This window comes from Pyrus communis, chromosome 10, assembly GCF_963583255.1.
Source record: "Pyrus communis chromosome 10, drPyrComm1.1, whole genome shotgun sequence".
NCBI lineage: Eukaryota > Viridiplantae > Streptophyta > Magnoliopsida > Rosales > Rosaceae > Pyrus > Pyrus communis.
In genome coordinates this window covers 21,944,282-21,958,400 of record NC_084812.1, presented here as the reverse complement: position 1 = coordinate 21,958,400, position 14,119 = coordinate 21,944,282, and the positions used below count along the sequence as shown (strand labels likewise).

The window sequence follows — 14,119 nt, the reverse complement described above, 5'->3', positions numbered from 1 at the left end:
AGGCATCCTTCTCCGAACCACCGTTTTCATGGAAGGACGATCCACCGAGTGCCACTGGATGCATCCGAGCCCTAAAATTGCAAGTTGCCTTGGAATCTTACCATCCTCTTCTTCCTCAATATGGATTCGCTGGTCATCTCCTTCCTCTATCAGATTATAAATCCATTTTGGATAGTTGATTTCATTTGTCGTGTCCTCTGTGGTTGAACCAATATTCTTCTTTCCTCCTAACATCTCAAGCAGCAGCATTCAAGACATCTGCCTTGTAAGACACATTTCGAAAATTCCAAGCTCTTCCCCGTCGCCCTTGGAATTCTTATTTACTTTCCTTTTATCAGCGATATAGGTATGATATGCCGCAATGATCAGCAGTAACAGAACAAATGAACGCAGGGTTGCTCCTGCAAATGGATGGATACTATCCACGAGTAAACATTTATTCTCGAGTGTCCCTTGGACATGAAACAAAGCTAAACACCAGTCCTGCACAACTCACCCTTGCAAACGTCTTTGTTTTGCCTGCAAAGGACAGTTGCGAAAATTAGACTGTCATTTCTCAAAACTAATCAATATCGTTACATGAAAGCAGAAAAATCACAGCATGTAGCAGAGTTGCTGATCATCATCATTAAAAACATCATGAGCAGAATAGATGCGAAATAAGATTTAGACGCGTTATCCTTACTTGGTTTCCTCCTGTCAACAAATTCAATTTCGCTCTTGGTGCCATTGTTCTTCAATCTACACCTCTTGCCCTCTGCTTCACATTCCATACAATTTGGTTTAGACCATTTTAAATGAAGAGTTTTAATTGCATTTATTTTTCCAGAGGCAATGGGCAATGGAATAAGGTAACGTTTTATTTACCAAAATGCCACTTCTTTTTCCAATGATATTTTTGGGCCGGGGGTCTGGGTTAGGCCTTTTTGGCCGTGTGTTTGTTTGGGTTGTGTACATTTCGGCTGTTAAATAGTGGGTTTTAGTCTGAAAAGGACTTTATTACCCATTTTAATTTGAGATCTAAAGGCAGAAAATAAAAGTTGGATGGGCATTATTGTCAGTTTCCGTTTAGGAGGGGTGGGTGTGGCTATCGAAGGAAATTGGTTGGATTCGGTGAGGGAGGCTTATAGGGAGGATTAGTCCATGAAATCCATGGAATCGGTGACGGAGGCTTACAGAGAGTTGGTTGGATTGTGTGATGCGGTCAGGGGAAATTACAGAGAGGGAAATAGAAAGGGAGGAAGGGGTATGATGAGTAGATTTTATATTATATATTTATCTCTATTCTTAGTATATTTTGATCATTATTTTTGAAGAATTTTGAAACTTTGAATTGTATTTTTAATATAGGACTTTCTATTTCCTTTGGAACAAAACATGATCAAATGGATGAATTTTGGAGTAATTCCAGTTGGAGGACGTTCGTGAGTCACTTGGCTTGATTGTGTCAAAATTTGGAATTTTTCTACCAATTGGTGATTTTCTGGCAATAGAATAAAGGAGCAGTGCACTGGAAAAGTGACGTTTTGGGCTTGAATTGCATTTTTGGAGCCCAAAATGACCTTTGATGGGTTCGTGGCCCTCTGGAGATGTGTTCAGAACATCCCGATCTTCAAAACAAGCTATTATGGGTTGGATTTGGAGGATATTTGAGGGTAAAATGTGGTTGGACAGTTACTTGGTAGATTCTCCTAACTTAATTAAGACTTTATTTTTTAAGATATTTTATTATTATTTAGTTTCCTAGTGGGAATAAAAGATTTTGTTTTCTACGGATTGTGCGATGGTTTTTGGGGGATATTTAAGGTTTTCCGCCGGCCCTAGTCTATTTATCTCCTCTTTTATGCGACTTTGGAGACAGAGAGAAATTGGCTAGGGTTCTTGAAGATTTTCAGAATTTTATTTTAAAGTGTTTTCATTCTTTTTCTTCATAATAATAATATTTTCTATGATTTTAATTATGAATATGCGTAACTAATTTGTTTGCTAGGGCGAAGCCTTAAGCCTTAGCATAAATATGTAATTTTTATTTAATTGCTTATGATTGATTGCATGCACGCTTTGAATTATTGATCACCGTTTTAAATTGCCTAATTGTCTTAATGCTTGATCACATTAGGATATTTAGAAAAGTAATTTGATGCAATTTTGGTCGGAAGGTTCCTTGAAATTGGCGCTGACTTCTTGTGGTTAATAATTGTAATTTCACTTAGAATGAACACCACATCTTAAGGGTTGCATGGTTTTTCAAAGGGTTTTCATAAAACATAATGAGTCTCTCATGTTCATATTTGATTCAAACGTCCAAACAGATTGCATGTTATATATACTTTCTATGTTGGAGGTTCCAAGTAGAATCTCTACTAATTAATGAAACCTTCTTTGTCAACCAAAAGATGATGAAAAGACAACTTAGTTTTCTATCACAAAAAAAAAAAAAAAAAAATGATGGGCAATAATGTAATTTCACAGGTCCAAATTTTATTGTTTTTTATTGAAGCCTCACCTATAGATGATGTTAAAATACCTTCAATATTATAAATTTAAAAAAAAAAAAAAAAAAAACCTCCCACTCCCTCCCCCCACGTTCTCTCTCCCCCTCTCTCCTTCTCATTTTCTAAAAAAATGTGTTCATACACACAAAGTGTGTAGGCAAATGCTAGTATATATTAGGAAAACCTAACTTTCAAAGTGGCACATGTAAATCATAAGTAATTGGTAAAAATACATAGGATTGTTAGGTGATTGTGGAACCCTAGTGCTTTTATAAATTGGTATTTACAACTCTTTTCTTTTATCGCATTAGTTTTGGGGAATTAACTATTAATTTTTACTTAAAATTGGTTTTTAATATTACCCAAATTCAAAATCTCCTTTCTCAATTTTTAATTTTAAGAATTAAATATGAATTGTTTTTACATAAATTATTAAAATAGTTCATGTGAAGAACGACCTTGTATGAACATCTATACTACAACATCTTTGTACTCTTGCAAGTATTTAATGTGAATTTAACCCTGTTTGTATAGGTTCTAAAAATCCTATCAAGGCATTTGGTGGATGGTTACAAAGAGAGAATCGATGAGGGCTTTACTGTATTCAAATTAGCTTTATTCCTTCACTAGAAAAATTATGATCTCACAAACGCCTCTAATCATTCATCTGAGAGGCAAGCTGTTCCCCTTAAGGATGAATTGTTATCCAAAGAACTATCTGGTGAACCGTCCATTGGGAAAGAAGATCTACACTACGACTAGCTTATTCGTCAGTTAAAACACTTCCATCTTTGCTCCAAATGTTTGCCCGACGACTGATGTATTAACCTACAAACTCTAGCCGTCCTGTAAATCTATTCAGTCAACCCAGTTTGTTGACTAATTTTGCCCTACTAAACCTGTATTCTGTCGGTTAAAAAAGGTGAAACCGACGAAATCTTCTCTGTCGAGCAACACTTGACAGGGCAAGCCATAAATTCTAGTAGTGCAAGTTTAGATGAATCCAAGAACTAAAGGATTTAGCAAGTTTAGATGTATATTTCCTGTCTTTGGGGTTTCCGATAAATGATTGTACTTTACAGATGAATTGTACGTCTCATCTGTGTTGATTAAGATCTCCCCCTGTTTTTCGTGGCATTGAACTGCTAATCCTTTTCTGTGGTGGTTTCTGTATACTCCAGTACAATTCGTTTCTTTTAGGACTGATTTGAATGCGATTGATTTTGTTCAGTACCTTTCAAATTTCATGTGTTTTGTTCATTTCATTTAACTTTTTAAGATTTTATTTTTTGTAAATGCTAGTCTTATCATATTTTTCATACCATAATTGTATCACTTTTTTAACAGAGATGGAACATACATGTGTTGATGAGCCTTACTTTTATAAATTGATGGTACAAATATGGTAAGTGCAGTATTACTCTTTAGTAGAGTAATGTTGGAGATACCGCATATTTATACCACATTGATGTACCATACTCTTTAGTAGAGTAATGTTAACGTGGTATGTACACAGCCATATCACAATATGGTACAACAATGTAATATAAACATGTAATCTCTCTAGTATTTTGCTTATTTTTTATTTATATTTGTTAATAGAAACAATATTGTTGAACCTTAAGAAGGATTACACTCAACATCATGCGGGTGAACATATTGAACGCTGAGCAGGCTCCTCGTATAATGCTACATAACTACCAAATATGGGTAAATTCCAGCTCCTGCCCATGGAAGCCCATACTTTGCTTGCACATGAGCTACTTAATGAATTGGAATTAATTGTGGGTTCCTCTAGGTCTTTCTAATATTGTTTACTAATTGTTGCGGCATATCAAGTGTCTTTGCATAAAAACTTTCATAACATTGACACGGTTATAACATTGTGTGTCGTTAATTGTCAATCATGCAACGCAATATGTAAATTCTTTTTACATAATGTTTGTGTGATTGGCACGAGAAACTACGTGTGCCATAGAAGTTGGTCTTGAAGGAAAAATTTGATAAGCTAAGTTCATTAGAGCAACACTCATACATGTAATTAACAATTAAAGGCTCTAGCATGCTTATATACACTCAAAAATAAAACTTAACTCATGAAATTCAGAGCCTAGTAATTGTTAGTCAAATACTCAACTCAAATTCTAAACAAAAAGAGTTGACTTTATACTTTTCTAGATCCTCAAGGATAATCACCTAAAGTGAGGTTCTCATTCCTTTTGCTCATAGCTTCTTTTATCCATTAATATGGATAAACTCTTGCTTCTTGGCTCCATAGATCCATGTTTTGGATGGTTGAAAGGATTCTCCAAAGCAACTAAAGTAGGAGGCTTTTATTTTTGGGAGTAAATTGTAGCACTGGTTTCTTAACTTTAATCCAATTGGAGCAATGATCTCTCACTTAAAAATTCATTATCATTGGCCCCTCAACTCAGCAAAACGTGCAGCTATAGTCATTTTGGTCAACTCCATTAGAACTTCCGTTAAAATGAGTCACATGTCATGCATGTGAGGCTAAATCAAGGGCCAAATAAGAAAAATTGTATTAATGATCCCTCAACTTTAATCCAACTGGAGAAATTATCCCTCAACTTTAACCCAATTGGAACAATGGTCCCTATCTTTAACCCAACTGTGGCAATGAGCATTCCAACATAACTCATTTTGACAAAATTTTGAGAGAGTTGACGAAAATGATCATAACTACATATTTTGATGAATTGATAAACTAATGAGAATATTTAATTAAAAAATTATTATTTTAATTTAATTAAAATTAAATGAACATTGTTACAATTTATTATATTTTTCAACGCCAAAAATGAATGACAAAGAAGATGAGTGTCCATCCCGCTCACAAATTTGATTCCCGTGAAATATGTTGCATATTTGTTGGCTATCTTGGTAAAAAAGTCTATGCGCCTTATAATTTGGTCAAAAAGGCTATCCTGCCAGCCTAGTGGATCAACCACAGCAGCCCACACGGTCTGCCACGTCCCTTGCCCTCACGTCACCCTCACGCCCGCCTCTACCTTCCACGCAATCTCTTGCGTCCCCAATCCCATTTCCTTCCAACAGCCCGCCAATTCCTTCCGCGTCACCTCTACACCCGACCCAATATTGTGATTACCCGTTATCCATGAAGTTTCTTCCATCCTCAGAGTAATACTTTTTGTTTTATGTGATTTATCGTTGTGGTAGAATGCAATAATGCTTATATATTTTTGTATGAATTCAATATCTACTAATACTTATCGATCTTCTTACTTCTAATAACTAACAATTTAGTCAAATAATTAGCTTCGGTTACTAATCAATCCACTTTCTTTGGCAAGTTTTCGTATCCCAAACTCAACGCGAAGAGAAAAACTTGGATGGGGATGACATGCTTTATGGCAAGATAAGTCTATATGAAATATATATTCTAATTAGAAGTTAAACATACAAAATGCTAACTAGTTGAAGCTCACAACAAATGGTAGTGCTCTAATTATTGTTACGGCTTATAGCTTAAATAGTATAAATAAGAACCGAAATCAAGCTCTTGGTGTGTAGAAATGAGTTAGAATTTGGTAAGTCCAGTGCTCGATTTCCTTCTAGGCTTCTACAGTAACCAAAAATAAATTAAAAAAATGATAAACAATAATTGGCATCTAATGCTTAAACAATGAGTGGAAACAAACTTCTTTTGTTTGGTACCAACACGAAATGGTTATCAAAATATCCCTTAGGTTTGAATCATCACACATTCAATGCGAATGTTACTATACATTTGCGTATACATTTTACTCTAATTCAGCAACTGCTTCTAGCTCTAGGCGTCTTGCATTTCTAGTTGTAGGACCTGTAGGCATGAAGGGATTAGGCGGCACGGTCAAGCTATCTCCTCCTCCTTCTAACATATGAACAGCTGTTTTCATGGAAGGACGATTCGACGGGTGCCACTGGATACACCATAGCCCTATAATTGCAAGTTTCTTTGGAATTTTACCATCTTCTTCTTGCCCAATACGGATTCGCAGGTCGTCCCCATCCTCTAGAAGATTATAAATCCACTGTGGATAGTAGATTTCACTTGTAGTGTTCTCCGTGGTTGAACCAATATTCTTCCTTCCTCCTATCATCTCAAGCAGCAGCATTCCAAAGCTATAGACATCTACCTTGTAAGACACATTTCCAAAATTCCTGGAGAACACTTCGGGTGCAATGTAGCCCATGGTCCCCCTAGCTGTAGTCATGGACACCAAGCTTTGATCCTTGGAACATAACTTGGCCAAACCAAAATCAGAAATTTTTGGAGTGAAGTTTTGGTCCAGCAACACATTATGTGGTTTGATATCGAAATGCAGGATTCGTAGATCGCATCCTTGGTGAAGATATTCAATTCCTTTGGCTATGCCTAGGGCAATATCTTGCAGCTTATCCCAACCAAGAGAGGAATTCTTACTATCTGCAGATGAAATGAAATCTTGCAGGGAACCGTTGGGGAAGAACTCGTAAACAAGAGCTCGTATAAATCCATCAGCACAAAATCCAACCAAGCGAGCCACGTTGACGTGGTGGATAAGACCCATCGTTCGCACTTCATTTACGAACTCTTCCCCATCTCCCTTAGAAGTGTTGAGGACTTTAACAGCAATAAAGAATTCAGAAGAGAGCATTCCTTTGAAGACAGTTCCATAAGCTCCTTGGCCCAACTTGTCCTTGAATTGATTTGTAATCCTCTTAATATCTGCGTACGAATACCTGCTTGGTTTGAGTGCTTTGTAATCCTCCAAGAGTCTTTCAATTCTTAATTGACTCTCTTTTTCCTTTCTATCAGCTCTATATACCCGATATGCTGCAATCATCGGTAGAACAAGAAGCAAAGAACCCAGGATTCCACCTGTAAGCACTTTTTTCCACGTGTTGCCTGTAGAAGAATTGCAAATTAAATTGAGACTGACAATTAATATCCGCAGAAAAATGGATCGGACAACATCCTTCAAATAATAATTACCGTGACATAAATATAACGTTGTTTAAAACTAGCAATGAATATAATGTTCTCCTTACTTGCTTTGCTCACGTGTTGACATGCAATTTCACCGTTGGTGCCATTGTTCTTCCATGTACACCTGTTTCCCTCTGCTTCACATTCTGTACAATTTGGTTTCGACCATTTGAATTGAAGAACACGTCCATTACCCACCCAATCGCCAAATGGAACTGATAAAACATCATACATCTTTGAACAAAATTGTAGATTCTGGAATAAATCTTCTATTTCATATGTAGAATCAATGGCATAAATTCTGCGGCCAGAGTCGCCGAGGCAGGGGACTTGATACAAATGTATCATATCTCTTGCAACAGAAGTAGGACAACTGAATAAGGTAAGGTTAAGGATTCTAAAATTTGACAAGTAGAAGGGAGAGGGTGGCATGTTTGTGATTTCAACAGGCTTTAGCAGCAGGCAGTTGCTTGGGTCATACACTTGGATTTCCTGACGCTTGTAATCTATGTGTTTGACAAATGATTTTACTAGTATTTGCTGCTCATATCCCCCATTGCATTCAAGCCCAGGATTTCCACAATGATGTGTGAGGCTGATGCGCAATGGGGATTGGATAGCCGGGCCTTGATCATCGCCACACTTGGATTCCGGGCACATATATTGGCTTGCTCCAACTAGTTTGAAGAAAACCAGTAATAATATGCAAAAGGAAGAGATGAACAATTTCTGCATTTCTGAGCTAATAATAATAAAAATAATGCGCATGGATTTTTCTTTTTGTAATTGAGCAGAGATATATACGTAGTAATTATACATTTATACGGCGCCCTCCATTAACGAAAGAGAGATAGAGAGATAGCATTATAATACACAACTCTGTCTTTTCCGTTGACTGACTATGTCAAACACCATTGCAACTTCACGGAAGGTGATTTAACACCGCCTGTATTATGTGACTACTTGGTCTCTCTCTCTCTCTCTCTCTCTCTCTCTCTCTCTCTCTCTCTCTCCCCCCATATGGAAATTAGTGGAAACAGGTTCTTCACCTTTAGCAAACTTACGGCGCTAAGGAGAATGACAGTAGTGGTTTGGTATTGCTCTTCTTTAAAAAAAAATTGTTTCTACTGTGTGGTGAGAATAATCAGTTGCAAAAAGATTGTCTTTCTTGATCCCAATCATTTGGAAGTTCTATGACAAGGAAACTCTTACTATACCAATGCATGACTATGTCAATAACATGTACAATTGTAACAATAATTTTCATTTTTTTTCCTATGTTCCTCCTCAGTATTTGCCATGCCTGTTTGAATTTATGAACAAAGATATATTGTGATATGCAACAAAATTTAAATGGTTACGGGATATGTAACTTTCTGTTTTAACCAAAAGTTTTGTATACATGTATAAGCACAAGGTTTTTGAGACGATGCAACCAAAAAACAAATGAGGCAAAAGTGAACAGATAAAATTACAAGAACAGATCCCTAAATTGCATCCCACTTTAACTACGAACCTCATTAAACCCACATTGGAAATTTGTTGCACACTTGCCCAATTCGTTGCTTCAATTTGTGGATAGCTGTCAGAATAATGCTGAGGATGATTAAAAGATTTCAATTTTGATATGATGCCATCCATGTGACCTCAGTGTTCACAAATCTTATCTTTTTCCCAGTCGGCGGCGGCTTTTAGCGCCAATGATTTTAAGCAGGTTACTATGGGCTCGTGGTGGCGACAATAAGGATGTGGTGGTGACTTTGGCATGTGGTGGTATCTCCTCTGCCACCCAAGCCCCAAGCTTTTGTTGTCCTATGGGCTCATGGCGGCGGCGATGATGATGTGATGGTGGTTTTGGTGTGTGGTGGTATGGTACCATAAGAAAGTAATTAACACCAAAATCATCATATTGCTATTGTTAACCTTCAAAAGCACAATATTTATAACAAGGAACTAACAGAAAAATCCATTAAAAAAAAAAAAAAACAAACTAAAAATTGTGTCACAAATCCAACCAATACACAATTCAATCGGAAGAAAGTAAAAAAGCACAACAAACTTATGACTATCAGAAAATAAAAATAATTAGCAAAATTCACAATTGGCTTAAAGAGTATACCCGAAAAGCTAAAATAACTCAAGAAAGAAGAGATTAGAGGCGCTGACCTATAACAAAAGCAAGAAGATGATGCACGACCTGAAAATCTCTTCGAAGATTGGAGAGTTAGTAGAGTGAAAGATGCATCCCTAAACCCTTATTAGGTTTTATCATGAAATTTTGGCGCCCTAATTGTAAAGTTTGGCGCTCGCAAGATTTTCCTACATATGAATTTGTGATTCTCGTCGTAGTTGGAATTGTGAAATTACACCTATTTAGACGAAATTAAAATCGGAAAATCTTCATCCCCTATTTCAACATTTTTCCCTTAGAATTTGCCTTTTTCTCTTGCTACAAATGCCAAACAAGGGAAAATTGCTTTCCAATCCCTAAATTTTCGAGTTCAAATGAAATTACGAGTTTTTTTTACCATATCTAAATAGAGTGTTAGGGTTTGTTTGGGTGAGGAAATTACCAAATTCTAAAGGTATTTAGGCATAGTTATGAAGAAACGGATCATAAAAAGTTATATATAAGATATTAGAAATGTACCATATAAGCATTACAAATGGCACATAAAATAAATTTGCAAACGACTACTTGAAGGGAGTTATTATTATGTACATTGGTGTGTATGCATCTAGAAATATGCATATACATTTTACGTAATGACTATAAGATAAAAAAAGGAAATTAGCTCTAGATCTGCATATGAGACTTCCCAAGTGTTTGGATCTATTTGGATAAATTTTGTCACGACATGGACAATGTTCATCCTCTCTAGTTATAAAAAATCGTACCGTACGTCTTAGTCTACCAATCCGATACATGTATTAGTAAGCCTCATTCCTTTGCACACATTTGTCGTTCCACGTTGATATGGATTAGGTAGGTTGGAGTTTTCACTCATGATCATATACGTGGTCTTTTGGATAAACAATTCTTAATCTCTCTTCGAATCTCAGTTGAGTCTTGTAAAGCTCCTTTTATAGTTCATGTCTTTTGGCATCCCCCTTCATTTTCCTGGGTCAAAGTGAATATGGAAGACCTTGCTAAAGGTAACCCAAGTCTTGTAGCTTGTGGTGGGGTTTTCCGAGATTCTGCGGGTTATTTTTTTGGGATTTCTCCTTGAGCTTGGAACATCATACTTCTTTATATGCGGAGCTTCATGCGGTCATCCTTGCTGTGAAGTTGGCTCACGCGCATGCTTGGCAAAATTTATGGATTGAAAGCGACTCTTCTAGTGTGATTTATTGTTTTGCTTTTGCTTCTTTTTCTCCTCCTTGGTTGCTCCAGACACAACAAAAAAAAAAACGTATTTCTTGTTCTCATACATTCAGAGAAGGGAATGCAGTTGCAGACAAATTATCCAATTTAGGGTTTCTCTCGTCTTCACTTGTTTGGCATGCCGCTCATCCTATAGAGATTTTTCCTTTTCTGCATTTAGATTTCTTGGGCATGCCGACCTATAGGTTTGTCTCTCTTTCTTGATGTGCATTTTCTTTTTTACTTAATCTTTTGGATTTTCTTTTTTTGGTTTGCAGGTTTTTACCTTTTAGGTTTTATATTAGAGGAGTTTGGTCCTATGTCCACTCCTCTTTTTCTTGTATTTTCTTTTTCAAGAAGAGTGAAGTGTATGTCCCCTTCTTTTTCTTGCATTTCTTTTTTCAAGAGAGGTAAGGTGCATGTCCCCTTCTTTTCTTGTATTTTTGGTTTTTCCTGTTTTATGAGGGGTAAGGTTTATGTCCCTCCTGACTAGGTATAACTTCTTTTGTTCATATTAATAAATTTCTCTTGTACTATCGAGGTTCTCCAAAACAAAAAAAATAGAGAAGTGTTTAACCCACCACCTTTTCTTATTTCCCCACCCCACAAAAACGTGAAAATTTCATTGACAACTATGTCCTTCTAGAGAATGACCGTAAGGACCTAAACAATAACTAATTGTATTTTGCCACGTAAGCATTAGATTTTTTTTCATTAAAACTAAAATAGCAGAAAAAGAAAAAAAAATGAAAAGAAAACCCCAACCCCATTTCAATATTATAACCCCGACAAGTCCACAAACACACGCCTCCTGTTTGGGTTAATATTTAACTTTGGACTTCAAAGGAAGAAAGCCCAAAAGAGCCCAATAAAGGAGATTTTACCCGAGGCCCAGAGTCAAGCCCATATACCTATCTTGAGACAATATGACGACTCCCCATTTAATGCAAAGGCTAGGTGTTTACAAGAGAAGTGACAACCGATGGAAATCCACCTACTCCCGACCCAAAATCACTTTTTGAATGGCAAAACATGTAAAAATGCTGATGACTCACTACCCTTCAGTTGTTTTTGGGTAAGAGCAGAAGCAGTACAGTCGGGTTAATTTGCCTATAAAATGGGGAAGAGGGCCCAAAGACGAGGACACTCAACCAATCAAACAAACAAACAAACATACAACTTGCCTCTCAGTCAAGCAAATACCCGGAAAGCTGTGCTTTGTCCAGATTCTGTACCCTTTTAGCCATAGACTCCCTTCAAAAAGACATATTTTGTCTAAGTGTAAAAGCTCTACTATATTTTCTAAATGTTGTAGTATCGATTATCCTATGTAAACTTGTTCGCCACTCATCCTGCTTTAGTAATTAACCCCTGTAACTATAAAGAGAAGAGACCGCAAGACGTTTAAACCTTGCCCGACAAGGTGAAATCTTGTCCAACTCTCTTTGTTTTGTCTTTCAGTTAATAGATATGGTGTTATAATGTATTCCCCAATATATATATTCAAGTCATTTCCAGTCTTTTGATGATCCAAAAGTTCTATCAATTCTCATATATGTTTCACTTAGTGATTTTACTGTTATAAGAAGACTGCATGTGAATTGAATTGATGAGTTGATCAGATCTAGACCTCCACCCTTTAAGCATACAAGATAACCAACTAAAAGTCCTTGATCTCAAGGCATAGAAAAGAACTTAATGTAGACTTAACCCATCTACGACAATCCCTTGATAACAAGAAGTCATAATAACTTGGGGCGCAAGTAATCGGCTTAAACACACTTGTTCTACATTTGCCATACTGAGATGGCAATGGCACACCTAAGCACTTAGTTAGTTTTGATTGTAAGCCTCAAGACCTACACCTAAGGCCATACAAAGACACCTTTCAGAACTAACTTTGTCCTCTTCTTGCAGCATCTCGGCAAGCCGGAGCCCGATGATCAACCAAAGTGCTAACTCATCGGGAAGCTGTGTGCTGGAGCCAGTGACTCCTCCCAATGAGATTTCCTGCCCGAACATAGTTTTGGTACAATGGGACCACAAGTCTTGTATATCAAGAGGACAAAGGAAAGAACAAACCTTTAGGAGGAAAATAGAGTAGAAACCACCCAGTATACACCAAGATCTAGCATGAGAAATCTCCCCGAAGACTTGCAAGGGTCTGTCTTGATGGAAAGCCCAACTCATTTTGAGAAATCAGGAAGGAGAATTACAAATGAAGGCCTGCAGGTTACCATGATAGCTGTCTTGAAGAACATGGAGAAAAACTCTCTAGAAATGAAAGAGGAAATAAACAAACTATGTTCCTTAATAGGAAATCTACAAAGAAGGCTAGATCTGGAATATTCTACCCCTGAAAATGACCGTGTTAGAGGAATGATGAGAGAAGCTAGCCCTGTGGAAGAGCCAATGATTCCTTTGTTTCCTTTCCTTGAGGAAAAGAGGAATAAAGGAAAGAACAAGGAAGAATCCGTAGTTGATCAACCAGTGTTGAAGAAAATCAGGAAACTAGAGTTGCTCGACCCCTTGTTATTTTCAAATAGCCGGGGGCAGTGCGAGTTAGAAATAAAGCAATCATTAAGAGAACCCATGATAATACAATGATTGATATTGATAATTTTCTACAAACCCCGATAAACATGATCAACCTAACATGGGCGGAGAAAGGAAATGGAAAGGCCACGTGGGAGGTAAAGGTGGAAAGAAGGCCAATTGATAGACCGACTGAGGGAGCTATCAATCTGCCCAAGAAGCCTAAAGCCACCATAATCAAAGGAGTAATGCTACGTAGCAGGTGTCAGTGTGAATGAGAACTGGAGGTACCAGCAGCTGGAGCCATCATTGATTAAGAATTGATCAAAAGAAGGAATGAGGAGGAACATGAAAACAACATGAGCATTATGCGGGCAGCCGAAAGGGAAACCTCTAGGAACATCTTTCAAAGGTTGAGAGGATACTCTCAGCCTAAAAACTTGTCAGAAAAATTCAGAAACTATGAAGGTTCAGAAAAAGTGAAAGACAAGGAGGCCAAGATACCAAAGTGGGTGGATGTAAGGCTATCCGAGCCAGGTTATGCCTGAGGAGATGGTAGAATGAAATGAAGGACAGTAAATTTGGTCACAAAGAAGAATCTTGCCCGACTCGGGCTTAAATGGTACATAATCGGAAGGGATGAGAGGTCTGTTAAAAAGATAGGAGCCTCCATGATCAGGAGGGTCCAAAGGCAGTATAAGGCCCACATGAACTCGTTGAGTTCCCACTATT

At 37.2% G+C, this 14,119-nt stretch overlaps 1 protein-coding gene across 1 annotated transcript; it reads right to left on the bottom strand.

Annotated features, from left to right (window-relative positions):
- Positions 1-6,169: 6,169 nt before the first annotated feature.
- Positions 6,170-8,369, bottom strand: LOC137748281 (rust resistance kinase Lr10-like). The gene is made up of 2 exons (XM_068488409.1): positions 7,551-8,369; positions 6,170-7,407 (listed from the first exon to the last, which is right to left on the bottom strand). The coding sequence occupies exons 1-2, from the start codon at positions 8,305-8,307 to the stop codon at positions 6,281-6,283; spliced, it is 1,884 nt and encodes a 627-aa protein (XP_068344510.1). The 5' UTR covers positions 8,308-8,369; the 3' UTR covers positions 6,170-6,280.
- Positions 8,370-14,119: the final 5,750 nt, after the last annotated feature.

Coding starts and splice junctions, on each gene's coding strand:
- LOC137748281 (XM_068488409.1), bottom strand. CDS start 8,307: ATGTATAATTACTACGTATATATCTCTGCTCAATTACAAAAAGAAAAA. Junction 7,408..7,550: donor TCAACACGTGAGCAAAGCAA/GTAAGGAGAACA, acceptor ATTCTTCTACAG/GCAACACGTGGAAAAAAGTG.